At 43.3% G+C, this 12500-nt stretch overlaps 1 protein-coding gene across 1 annotated transcript in view; it reads left to right on the top strand.

The window, feature by feature from the left end:
* Positions 1–2471: 2471 nt before the first annotated feature.
* LOC311247948 (histamine H2 receptor-like) overlaps positions 2472–12500 on the top strand; it is a gene marked incomplete at both ends in the record, with an annotated part of 17186 nt that continues 7157 nt past the window's right edge. The window contains 2 exons of the mRNA XM_084338924.1: positions 2472–3501; positions 7060–7234. Of these exons, the coding sequence (XP_084195050.1) occupies positions 2472–3501; positions 7060–7234 (1205 nt within the window). The remainder of the gene's footprint in view (positions 3502–7059; positions 7235–12500) is intronic.

The following is a 12500-nucleotide window of genomic DNA, read 5'->3' as shown; positions in this document are numbered from 1 at the left end:
AGCCGAAACTGCAGTGACCAGACACGCATAGTGAAGGTGTAACAGAGATTAGATTAGATTAAAACGTGTTGTCATCATCATACAGCACAAGTACAGTAAGTAAAGAAGCAATTGGCATCCAACCAGAGTGCAAATGTAACAGTAAAGTGCAATAGTAATATAATACAACGTACAGGTGATTAAACTGGGTATAAAATATATAAGTGAGTACTAGTACTGAGTAATAGTGCTAATCAGATGTATGTACAGAGTTTTAATATTAATATGTACAGTGATATGTACACAGTACACACTATATGTACAGTACTCATTTATATATTTTATACCCAGGTTAATTACCTGTACATTGTATATTACTGTTGCACTTTACTGTTACATTTGCACTCTGGTTGGATGTCAAAAAAAATTGCATGGTACTGTACCTGTGCTGCATGATGAGAATACATTTGAATATAATCTAATCTAATCTAATTTAATCAACTACACTAGCTTGAGTTGTAGTGCTACAAGGTATTTTCTTTTCCAAGGATGACTTTCTTTTTATCATTGAGGGGAAACATGTTTGGTATTTGGAAAAAACATACTGTCTTCAAAAATATCCTACCACAAATGTACAAAAATCTCGAAAAAATAATTCAAAGTATGGAAAAGTAATTAAACGTATAATTCAAATGCATGTCACTGAAAACACTGACCGCCTGCGCGTGAGCAGAAATAAGCCTGTTTGCCTGTTGACTGACTGTGTGTTGTTTCTCTGTTTATCCACTAGATGTCACTGCATCCACAGGAGATGGCACCACAGACCAGGTTCCAGCACTATGGCCCACTATGAATCAATCCCGGCCACCAGCCACCATCAGAAACACCTCAGCGACCAGGCTCTGTGCTGTTGTACTACAGCGCATGAACACCTCTTTGTGGAAGCGTTTGCAGACGGATATGAATCAAGATGTCTGTGAGAGCGTGCGTCCCTGTACGGTGGATCTTAGTGAGGCCTAGCAAGTCCTCTTCCCTGCGATCGTAGTGAACAGATCAAGCGCACCCCGGCAAAATACTGTACCTCAGTGATGCACAGGGTACCTCAGTGATGCACAGGGTACCTCAGTGATGGACAGGGTAATAGTAGAAAGACATAAATATAGGCAATAGAATTAGATCTGAATAGAAAAATACATTGAAAAATATACAGTGTAAGCAATATAATTAACTCTGAATATAAAAACATGAGAAAGGATAAACAGTGTAAACAAAGGTGCAGATGAGGGTCTGTATGAACTACAAATAAAACCTGTAAAGACTACATTGATGTCCTCCTGCATATGAACAAATTACCTGCAATTTGACCCCTTTTAGATCTCAATCAAACACTATGATCCACTACAGTAATCCCTATGAAGAGGCCCTGTGCTCTTCACTAAGCATCAGATCCTCTGAATCCTACTGGGTTTCTAACCAGTGACTGAACTCCCTTGTCTGTTATGTGGACTGGTTTGTGAGAACCTGGGTCATCGTGTGTGAGAACCTGGGTCATCGTGTGAGAGAACCTGGGTCAGCGTGTGTGAGAACCTGGGTCATCGTGTGAGAGAGCCTGGGTCATCGTGTGTGAGAACCTGGGTCATCGTGTGAGAGAACCTGGGTCATCGTGTGTGAGAACCTGGGTCATCGCGTGTGAGAACCTGGGTCATCATGTGAGAGAACCTGGGTCATAACCTGTGAGAGAACCTGGGTCATCGCGTGTGAGAACCTGGGTCATCGTGTGTGAGAACCTGGGTCATCGTGTGTGAGAACCTGGGTCATCGTGTGTGAGAACCTGGGTCAGCGCGTGCGAGCGACTGTCAGCTGTAGCGTGAATAATAATAATAATAATAATAATAGTCATACAGAAGTTGCAGTTCAAAGTGCTTCACAACGGTCAAAAATACAGGAATAAGCGAGCATAAAAAGGATAGAGAGGTAGCGAGGTAAGGTAAATCACAGTGTTTCACATCTAGGATCTAGCATCCCAATAGGCCTTTCTGTGTACGGTTTCATTCAGTAATACAAATAATAAAAATAGAATAGACAGAGTAAAAAAAAAAAAAAAAAAAAAAAGTGCGGTTTGATTCTGTTTAAAAATAGGCTAAAAATAATAAAAATAGAACGGACATACAACAGGGTATTTAACATATGACAGAGCAGTGCGTCAGTAAGAAGTTTGATAGGAAGTGTATACAAGTAGGCAGGGTAAGACAAGTAGGCAGGGTAAAGTACAATTTGTGTCAGGATGTCCCTGTCATTTAATAAATGCCTGAGCAAATAAATAGGTTTTAAGCTGTCGTTTGAAGATGTCTAGCGAGTTGGCTTCCCCGATGTTTCTGGGCAGTTTGTTCCATAGTTTGTTGGGGCGTAGTTGATAAAGGCCGCAGCATCGCCAATCCTCTCTGTGAAGAAGAAGAAGAAGCCGCCAGCACCCCCCGGTGGTGAGAAGAAGAATGCTGTCTCAGGCGCTGCTCACCGCCGGCCCGGTCCTCCTCATCCTGCTCACAGTCAGCGGTAACGTGCTCGTCTGCCTGGCCGTCTGCGCCACCCGCCGCCTCCGCTGCCTCACCAACTGCTTCATCGTGTCGCTGGCCGCCACCGACCTCCTGCTGGGCCTGCTGGTGCTGCCCTTCTCCGCCCTCCTCCTCCTCAACGACGACCGCTGGCCGCTGGGCCCCGCCGCCTGCAACCTGTACATCTCCCTGGACGTCATGCTGTGCACCGCCTCCATCCTCACGCTGCTCGCCATCAGCGTGGACCGCTACCTGGCCGTGACGGCGCCGCTGCGCTACGCCTCGCTGGTGCTGCCGCGGCGCGTGGCCGTGGCGCTGGCGTGCGTGTGGGCCGTGGCGCTGGCCGTGTCCTTCCCGCCCATCCACCTGGGCTGGAACACGGTGAACATGACCACGGTGCAGAACGTGGGCGCCGCCTACCCCAACGGCACGTGCCGCTTCGCGCTCAACCGGCCCTACGCGCTGACCGACGCCCTGCTCACCTTCTACCTGCCGCTGGCGGCCATGTGCTGGGCCTACCAGCGGATCCTGCGCATCGCGCGCACGCAGGCCAAGCGCATGGTGGGCGTGCGCCGCGGCGGCGGCGGCTGCCGGAGGAGGAACGCGCCCGTCTTCTCCACCTCCTCCTTCTCCTCGTCCTCCGGGGTCGTCTCCGCGGTGGCTCTGCGGGAGCACAAGGCCACGGTGACCCTGGCGGCGGTGATCGGGGCGTTCGTGGTGTGCTGGCTGCCCTACTTCGTGGTGTTCACCGTCACGGGGGTGCGCGAGCTGCCCACCGCTCTGCCCGGCTACTCCGTGGTGCTGTGGCTCGGGTACGCCAACTCGGCGCTCAACCCCATCCTCTACGCCGCGCTCAACCGGGACTTCCGCTCCGCCTACGCCCGCCTGCTGAAGTGCCGGTACCAGGGTTACCGACGGAGGAGGAGGAGGAGGAGGAGGGACCAGCAGCGGTCACCCGTGCTGACGGCAGGTACGGTTGGCCTGGGGGGGGGGGGGGGGGAGGTTCAGTGAGTCGAGGGTCTACATTTGAGGAATACTGAGGGCTAGATCCACAAAGAATGGATTGCACGGTGCTAATTGCGCGGTGATTGATTGAATGAAAACTTTATTAACAGATTGCAGAATGGGTACAATACAGTACGGCTCGATACACACAATTGTTAAGGGGATGCAGACCAGAGAAAGACTTTCGTCTTGTTTACACCAGGGTCCCCCATTTTCAATTCATAATGAAGTGTAAGTAAGTGTGCAATTAGCACCGTGCAATCCATTCTGTGTGGATCTAGAACCTGTTTCTTTTTAGATTAGATTCAAATGTATTGTCATCATGCAGCACAAGTACAGTACAAGGAAAAAGGATTTTCCACTTCGTGTTTCAACATGTACAGTGTTGAGTCTGTTGTGTTGTGTTGTGTTGAGTTGCGTTGTCTTGTGTTGTCTTGTGCTGTGTTGTGTTGAGTTGTGTTGTGCTGTGTTGTGTTGAGTTGTCTTGTGTTGTGCTGTGTTGTGTTGAGTTGTGTTGTGTTGTCTTGTGCTGTGTTGTGTTGTGTTGTGTTGTGCTGTGTTGTGTTGAGTTGTGTTGTCTTGTGTTGTGTTGTGTTGAGTTGTGTTGAGTTGAGTTGTGTTGTCTTGTGTTGTGTTGTGTTGTGTTGTGCTGTGCTGTGTTGTGTTGAGTTGTGTTGTGTTGAGTTGTGTTGTGCTGTGCTGTGTTGTGTTGAGTTGTGTTGTGTTGAGTTGTGTTGTGTTGTGCTGTGTTGTGTTGAGTTGTGTTGTGTTGAGTTGTGTTGTGTTGTGCTGTGCTGTGTTGTGCTGTGCTGTGTTGTGTTGAGTTGTGCTGTGTTGTGTTGAGTTGTGTTGTGTTGTGTTGAGTTGTGCTGTGTTGTGTTGAGTTGTGTTGTCTTGTGTTGTGTTGTGTTGAGTTGTGTTGTGTTGAGTTGTGTTGTCTTGTGTTGTGTTGAGTTGTGTTGTGTTGTGCTGTCTTGTGCTGTGTTGTGTTGAGTTGTGCTGTGTTGTGTTGTGTTGAGTTGTGTTGTGTTGTCTTGTGTTGTGTTGAGTTGTGTTGTGCTGTGTTGTGTTGAGTTGTGTTGTCTTGTGTTGTGTTGTGTTGAGTTGTGTTGTGTTGAGTTGTCTTGTGTTGTGTTGTGTTGAGTTGTGTTGTGCTGTGTTGTGTTGAGTTGTGTTGTCTTGTGTTGTGTTGTGTTGAGTTGTGTTGTGTTGAGTTGTGTTGTGCTGTGTTGAGTTGTGTTGTGTTGTGTTGAGTTGTGTTGTGTTGAGTTGTGTTGTGTTGAGTTGAGTTGTGTTGTGTTGTGTTGTGTTGAGTTGAGTTGTGTTGTGTTGTGTTGAGTTGTGTTGTGTTGAGTTGAGTTGTGTTGTGTTGTGTTGAGTTGTGTTGTGTTGTGTTGAGTTGTGTTGTGCTGTGTTGTGTTGAGTTGTGTTGTCTTGTGTTGTGTTGTGTTGAGTTGTGTTGTGCTGTGTTGTGTTAAGTTGTGTTGTCTTGTGTTGTGTTGTGTTGTGCTGTGTTGTGTTGAGTTGTGTTGTCTTGTGTTGTGTTGTGTTGTGTTGAGTTGTGTTGTGCTGTGTTGTGTTGGGTTGTGTTGAGTTGTGTTGTGCTGTGCTGTGTTGTGTTGTGTTGTTGTGTTGTGCTGTGTTGTGTTGTGTTGTCTTGTCTTGTGTTGTGTTGTGTTGTGTTGCATTGCATTGTGTTGTGTTGTGTTGTGCTGTGCTGTGTTGTGTTTCTGCACGTGTCTGTCGAAAGAGGGGGTGGGCTGAGGGATAGATTGATGTATATAATGCATGATGGTGTGTATAAATAATATTACATTAACCCAGTTACATAAACGTATTAATCATGTGACTAAATAGTTGATTAATTACATTTCATATGCATAAACCAAACAATGCTGTGATTAAACCTCTCTGGTAGGAGACGGAGAGAGAATTGTCACAGGGAATACTCTTTAGTCCTCAATCTAGGAGGATCCTTTTTGTTTCTGTCATACATTTAGTCATGTATGTGACATCCTCCGGGCACGACACAATTAACACAAGTAGATTTCTTGAACTGATTTTAATGAAGCTTGTTCATTCTCCATCCAAACCGTAAAATCTGTATAACATACAAATGCTGGGCGGTTAGGTGGCGTAGCGGAGATTGCGTTCGTCACCAACCTCGAACAGGCTGGATTCGCCTGTTCGAATCCAGCTCACAGCTCCGGGGTTGTCACCAGCTTGGCTGGCCGTTCACACTAATACAATTGGTTGTATTAGAGGGTGGGAGAAGCTGGCGGGGTGGGTCCGGGTCGTTGTAAACAGCGACTCCTACAGTTCGGTCGGGGCGCCTGCTAAGCGCGGATAGGACCTGAGTGGGATAGTGTGATCCTTCCACACGCTACGCCCTCTCAGGGAGGATCAGCGCTGCCAGGTGAAAAGAAGCGGTTGATTGGCTGGACGTGTGTCGGAGGAAGCACGTGATAGCCTCCACTCTCCCAGATGATCTGACTGTGGGGGGTAAGTGCGCAGCGACCAGGAAGGGGATTGAGAATTGGCATACGACTAACATTGGGATGGGAGAAAATCGGAGGAAAATGGAGGGGGAAAAAGATAAAAAAAATAAATAAAAAAAATAACATACAAATGCATACAAAAGATACCATTAACATTGAAAGTCCATTAAAACCATGGTCAGAACATCACCAAAAAACATATACCAAAATCATCATCCAAAACAATCAATACCGTATTGGCTGCGTGCCAGTATAAGAGAACATCGATGCATTATGGTAGTATGTCTTTGATCCTTATCTTGGAAGATTGTCTTGTTAAGTTGTCTTGATGGATTGTCCTTTGCTTATTAAGATCGACAGGTAAGTCAATAATCCATCCAAGTTCATTGTCGCAACTCAAGAGATAGAGGGCGGAAACACGTCACCGGATACCAGGTGTGCCAAGTCTCGTGAGATGAAATAATTGCACAAACAAATAGAAAAATAGTGCACCACTAATATATATCTTATATAAACCAATAAGAAATACAGTGAAATACAATTGAGTGTATTATTACTAATATACAAAAATAAGCATATAAAATTGTAAACGAAAATAACTATATTAACCAACTGTTAACCATAGCTGCAGTTACAATTTAGCTGAACGCTTTAATCCAAAACTATTGGGGTCATCGCGACAACAGGTCAGCAGGAAGGGTACAACTCCGACGGCTAAGGGTCAGGAAGATTGTTCGTCAAACAGTGTTGAAACTTGGATGATACAGATCGGTGAAAAAAGCGAGGAAGAATAATGAGAGAATGAGTGAATGAATGAATGAAAACTTTATTTAACAGATTGCAGAATGGGTACAATACAGTACGGCTCAATACATACAATTGTTAAGGGGATGCAGACCTGAGAAAGAACTATGTGCTACAGATGGGTGATACAGAATATGGAAAGCGAGGAGGAATAATGTGGATGTATGATGAAAACAGTCTGATTGGTTTTAAGATTTGAACTCTCCTTTCCTCCATCTCAGTGAGACACCAGGTTACTGAGGTGACCCTGCTGTGTGGCCACACCCCTTCCATCTGCAGGGCGGGCTTCACGCAGGACAGTGTCATGTTACAGGAGGTGAACTGTTCAACGGCTCCGCCCACTCCCCAGCTCACTAACGGTTGCCATTTGACCACTGATGTCAATGGAAACGAGAGGTAAGAGCCTGAGGCTGCGGTTAGACTTTCGTTTCATTTTCGTTTCATTGTCAGATGAGTTTTCGCCGCAACGTAGCAGCCTCGAGTCACACTTTCGTTTTTGTCACCTGAGCACAGTGATGTAGTACACTGCCAAAGCAGTAGGTGGCAGTAGGTGGCGAACATGAAGGCAATTTCAACCAATCAGAACTTGAATGTGCCAATATACTTCCTGCAAATAAACTGTCAACAAGGCGGGCGCCTATGGGCGCCACCATCTTTGCCTGTTTACCCATTGCAGCACTTCTTTTTCAGCAAAGTCTAATAAAAGTGCAATAAACAAAACGGATACATTCACTGTGTGTTCTGCCTGTCATTTGCTGATGAAACAAAACTAACATCAACACAAGTGACCACCAAGAGCGGATAGTTTAGTCTAAAAAAAGATCGGTAGCTACATTGTTAGCTGCATGCTAACGTCAATGGAATATGCCATTATAACAGTATAGCATTGTGGCTAGAAGCTAACGTTAGCTCACGCTAGTTAGCCAGCACCAAACTGATGATATCGGGAGCTATCAGTAGTTAGATAACATTAGAGACAACGCTGTGTGTATTAAACAAAGGTGAATATAGATGACTGGGCCATTTTGTTTAATGCTTGTTAAGTTGAAAGAGGAGCTTTGAGCTAACAGGGTCTGATAGCTAACGCTAGCTCATGTTAGCCAGTGGCAGTGCTCAACCGATCGGTAATGCTAGCAGAATGAATGGATGTAAACTTTATTTAACATATTGCATAATGGGTACAATACAATACGGCTCAATACAAACAATTGTTAAGGGAATGCAGACTGTTGTAGCTTGGACTGGGGTCCTTATAACAATAACTTGACAACACATGGTAGCTGCAGCTATTTGGGACACGGAGCTCTGTCCCAAACACACACACACACCCACACACACACACTCTGTTGTCACCGGAAGGGCACGCAGATGGTATCTACTGCGCATGGGCGTTAACGGCTCCGTGAAGGCTACACGACTGTTGTTTGACGCTGCTCAAAAACGGAAAACACAATTTAGCGTTTCAGTAGGGGCCACAACGTATCCGCCAAAAAACGCCAAAAAACGCATTTCTGTGTAAAAGGGACATGAAACGTATTCAAACGTATTCAAAAAACGACCACAAAAACACTAGTCTAACATGGGCCTGAGTGTCTGTCTGTCTGTCTGTCTGTCTGTCTGTCTGTCTGTCTGTCTGTCTGTCTGTCTGTCTGTCTGTCTGTCTGTCTGTCTGTCTGTCTGTCTGTCTGTCTGTCTGTCTGTCTGTCTGTCTGTCTGTCTGTCTGTCTGTCTGTCTGTCTGTCTGTCTGTCTGTCTGTCTGTCTGTCTGTCTGTCTGTCTGTCTGTCGGTCGGTCCGTATGTCTGTCTGTCTCTCTGTCGGTCTGTCTGTCTGTCTGTCTCTCTGTCTGTCTGTCTGTCTGTCTGTCTGCCTATATCTCTCTTTCTCTGTCTGTCTGTCTGTCTGTCTGTCTGTCTGTCTGTCTGTCTGTCTGTCTGTCTGTCTGTCTGTCTGTCTGTCTGTCTGTCTGTCTGTCTGTCTGTCTGTCTGTCTGTCTGTCTGTCTGTCTGTCTGTCTGTCTGTCTGTCTGTCTGTCTGTCTGTCTGTCTGTCTGTATGTCTGTCTGTCTGTCTGTCTGTCTCTATCTCTCTTTCTCTGTCTGTCTGTCTGTCTGTCTGTCTGTCTGTCTGTCTGTCTGTCTGTCTGTCTGTCTGTCTGTCTGTCTGTCTGTCTGTCTGTCTGTCTGTCTGTCTGTCTGTCTGTCTGTCTGTCTGTCTGTCTGTCTGTCTGTCTGTCTGTCTGTCTCTCTCTCTCTCTCTCTCTCTCTCTCTCTCTCTCTCTCTCTCTCTCTCTCTCTCTCTCTCTCTCTCTCTCTCTCTCTCTCTCTCTCTCTCTCTCTCTCTCTCTCTCTCTCTCTCTCTCTCTCTCTCTCTCTCTCTCTCTCTCTCTCTCTCTCTCTCTCTCATTATTGTTACCAGGTCATGTTAGATTTGACATTTGACACAGTTCGTCAACTGAATTGAATAATTAAATTACAAAAAATAATCAATTCAAAATGACTGCTTCGATGCTTCAAAACATTTCATTGATGGCAGTTAAATGTTCCTCTGTCAGAAAGAAACAAAGAGTCATTTCTATCTGTTTTTCCCTATGGTACATATTTTTGTAAAAAAATAAAATATTTATATTATTATATATTCTTTTTACCTTTATTTAGCCAGATAAAGAACAGGTTTCTTATTTACAATGTCGATCTGGTCCAAGAGGCCCCAACAGGAGTACAAATATATATATAGATAGATTAATCTAGATTAAAAAAATTAATCTATGCCCACCTCTAATATATATATATATATATATATATATATATATATATATATATATATATATATATATATATATATATATATTATATATATATATATATATATATATATATATATATATTAGAGGTGGGCATAGATTAATTTTTTTAATCTAGATTAATCTATCTGCAATCCTGGATTTAATCTAGATTAATCTAGATTAAAATGGCTCAAAAAAAAAAAAAAACCCTGCCGAAGGCATTCAAAATATGTGTGTTCTACCCAAATAATGACCAGAAGTAAGTCCTTACTTTTTCTTTCCTCCTTATGTTTCTCAGGCCAGGTGGCCCATTACACCATGAGCCCATCTCCCGTTTCCAAAATGCATTACAGACTGTTTGAAAAAGCTGTTTTGCTATGATAATTGGTAATGAAATATCAAAATAATGTTCAATAAGATGTACTTGTGTTTAATAAGTTGTTTTATTCAGAAGTTAACACAAATAAATAATATTACCAGTACAGTACAGTATCTAGCACACTCTCAGGAGCAAAACAGAAAGAATCATTTCAAACTTGAACTATGTGACATGGCTTGAATCAACTGCTCCAGTGGAGTTGCTCAGTGGCCAATGGTGTCAACTGTGGTTGTACATGGCAGCTCCCAGGTGTGAATGGAACTGTGTGAATGTGAAGCAGGGCGTTCCTGAAAAAGAGCATCTGTGCTCAGCGAACCTACCCTGGGTAAATAAAGGTAAAAAAAAAAATGTAAAAAAAAAATAAAAAGAAAAAAAAATTTGATTAATGCGTTAATTATATTATCGCGCGATACTAGTATAGCGTTAGCGCAGCACGTTAACGCCGTTAAGAATCATGCCAGGGTGGTGTACCACATACAGCACTGCGGTGCAACACGGCCGTCCCTGGTTCGACTCCCGGATCCGTCTATCTCCCATACTTCCTCTCTCTCTCTCTACTGGACTGCTGCCCGGTAACAAAAAACAAATAAAATATCTACCAAAAAAATAAATAAAAATCATACACATAAACAAATAAACAAGTAAACAAATAAACATGCACAGCCTATGTACAAACGAAATAAACAGGGGAGGATTCTTGTTTCTTTACTATTCTTTACTATTATATCACAAGTTACTATAATTATGGAGGACTTTATTAATAGGCTGGTATTGTCTGTGAAAGACAATCTTTCTTGTTAAAGAGAGTATTTGAACTGAGGGCTGTCATGTATTATCAAGTCAGAAAACTAGGCTCCACAGTTAATTGAATATATGGAATATAATATCGTTTTGAAATGTCTTTTCTGTTTAAGTCGGTCAAGGAATATCGGCTTGAATTGTTATGAGATGTTTATTTCAGACGGGTTAAGTAAGAGAAAAAAATTATAAAATTGTGGGTTTGTTTTGAATTATTATTCATAATTGATATATGGTGATTAACACTTTGAGTGCCACGCCGGGTTTTCCTTTTTACCCCCTGAATGCCACCATCGGCGCCAATGTTAACGTTAATATCGCCTAATCTATGTTTTAAATTATGGCTATGTGTCTAATCTGCCCATCGCATTATCAAAGACTATTTTCCAGTCAGTGCTGTCAAGGCAGATTGTTTTTTTATCGCGTCATTTCCGTTTCAGAGCATTTAGAAAAGCACCCGTTTTCAGATAAAAAACAGCCCATTCTGGACCATTCTATGAAAATCGTCTTTTACTGGAATATTCCACAACGTTGATATTCGTCTGCCTTTTTATGAATCGTTTTCAAATAAACGCTAGATGATCAATATTATACGTGCACGCAAGCACATTCGGGCCGCGCACGGATAATCGGCGCGTTGATTTCCTCTCGGACTTTTACAGTGAAACCGAAAGAGTCCATTTCACAAAACAGCCTATAACTTCATCAAAATTAGTCTGATTATCCTAACACTGATAACATAGAGTCCTTACCTGACATCAGATGGTATCCAACTGGTATATTCCAATTCCTGATCACCATTCGAAAAAATCGATAAGTGTATAGATCCAACGCGATACAGTAGAACTCCATGATCAGCGGGGCTCAGAGGCTCCAGAATGAACTGTGGTAACCCCGGCTGGATCAGTGGACTGGAAAATGTGGAGTACCGGATTTTTTTCCCCATCCATTTTCATTGAGTCCATTCCAAAATCCCTTATGTCATCTGAAAGACGATAGGGGGGCGCTTTTTTCCACATATAATCTCCGGCGGTGCTATTGTATACTCGGGTAGGCTCGCGTGATGCAATATGATTTCAGATCGCTAAAAAAAAAAAAAAAATCCGAGAAATCTCGTGAGTGGCTTTCAACCACATAAAAATAAACCCGAGATATCTCGTGTGTGGCAGTTAAAGTGTTAATCGTTAAATGAAGTGATTATGGAAACAACATGTAAGGTGTTGCATGCTTCCATGACTTGATGTAATTTGCTCAAAGCAACAGACCTTTGTGGTTTGGGAGTGCGGGGTCAATTTGATTGACAGGTACCCACGCATTTACAGTTCTTATGAAGATGGGCGGGGCAGGGTGCATGGGACCATTTATTTGGTGTTTGCCCTCAAAGTGCAGAGTGACGCAATTTACAAATGATGTACTTTTTCCAGATTGAGAAAACAATAAAAAGTTAATTATTTTAGTGGTTTTGTTTTTGGCACACCATGATAAATAGATGAGAACTAACAGTAGGAGCTGACAAAGGAGGGAAAATGGAGGGAAAAACGTTTTTTAATTTCATGGGATCTTTCTGTCTTTCTCTCTCTCTTTCTCTCTCTCTTTTTCTCTCTCTTTCTCTTTTTCTTTCTTTCTGTTTTTCCCTCTTTATTGTTTTCTGTCTCTCACTCTCTCTTTCTCTGTCTTTCTCTGTCTTTCTCTCTCTCTCTTT

Source organism: Notolepis coatsorum, assembly GCF_963971535.1.
Source record: "Notolepis coatsorum genome assembly, contig: SCAFFOLD_396, whole genome shotgun sequence".
Lineage (NCBI taxonomy): Eukaryota > Metazoa > Chordata > Actinopteri > Aulopiformes > Paralepididae > Notolepis > Notolepis coatsorum.
The sequence above is the reverse complement of the archived record's forward strand: the minus strand, read 5'-3'. Positions and strand labels throughout refer to the sequence as shown.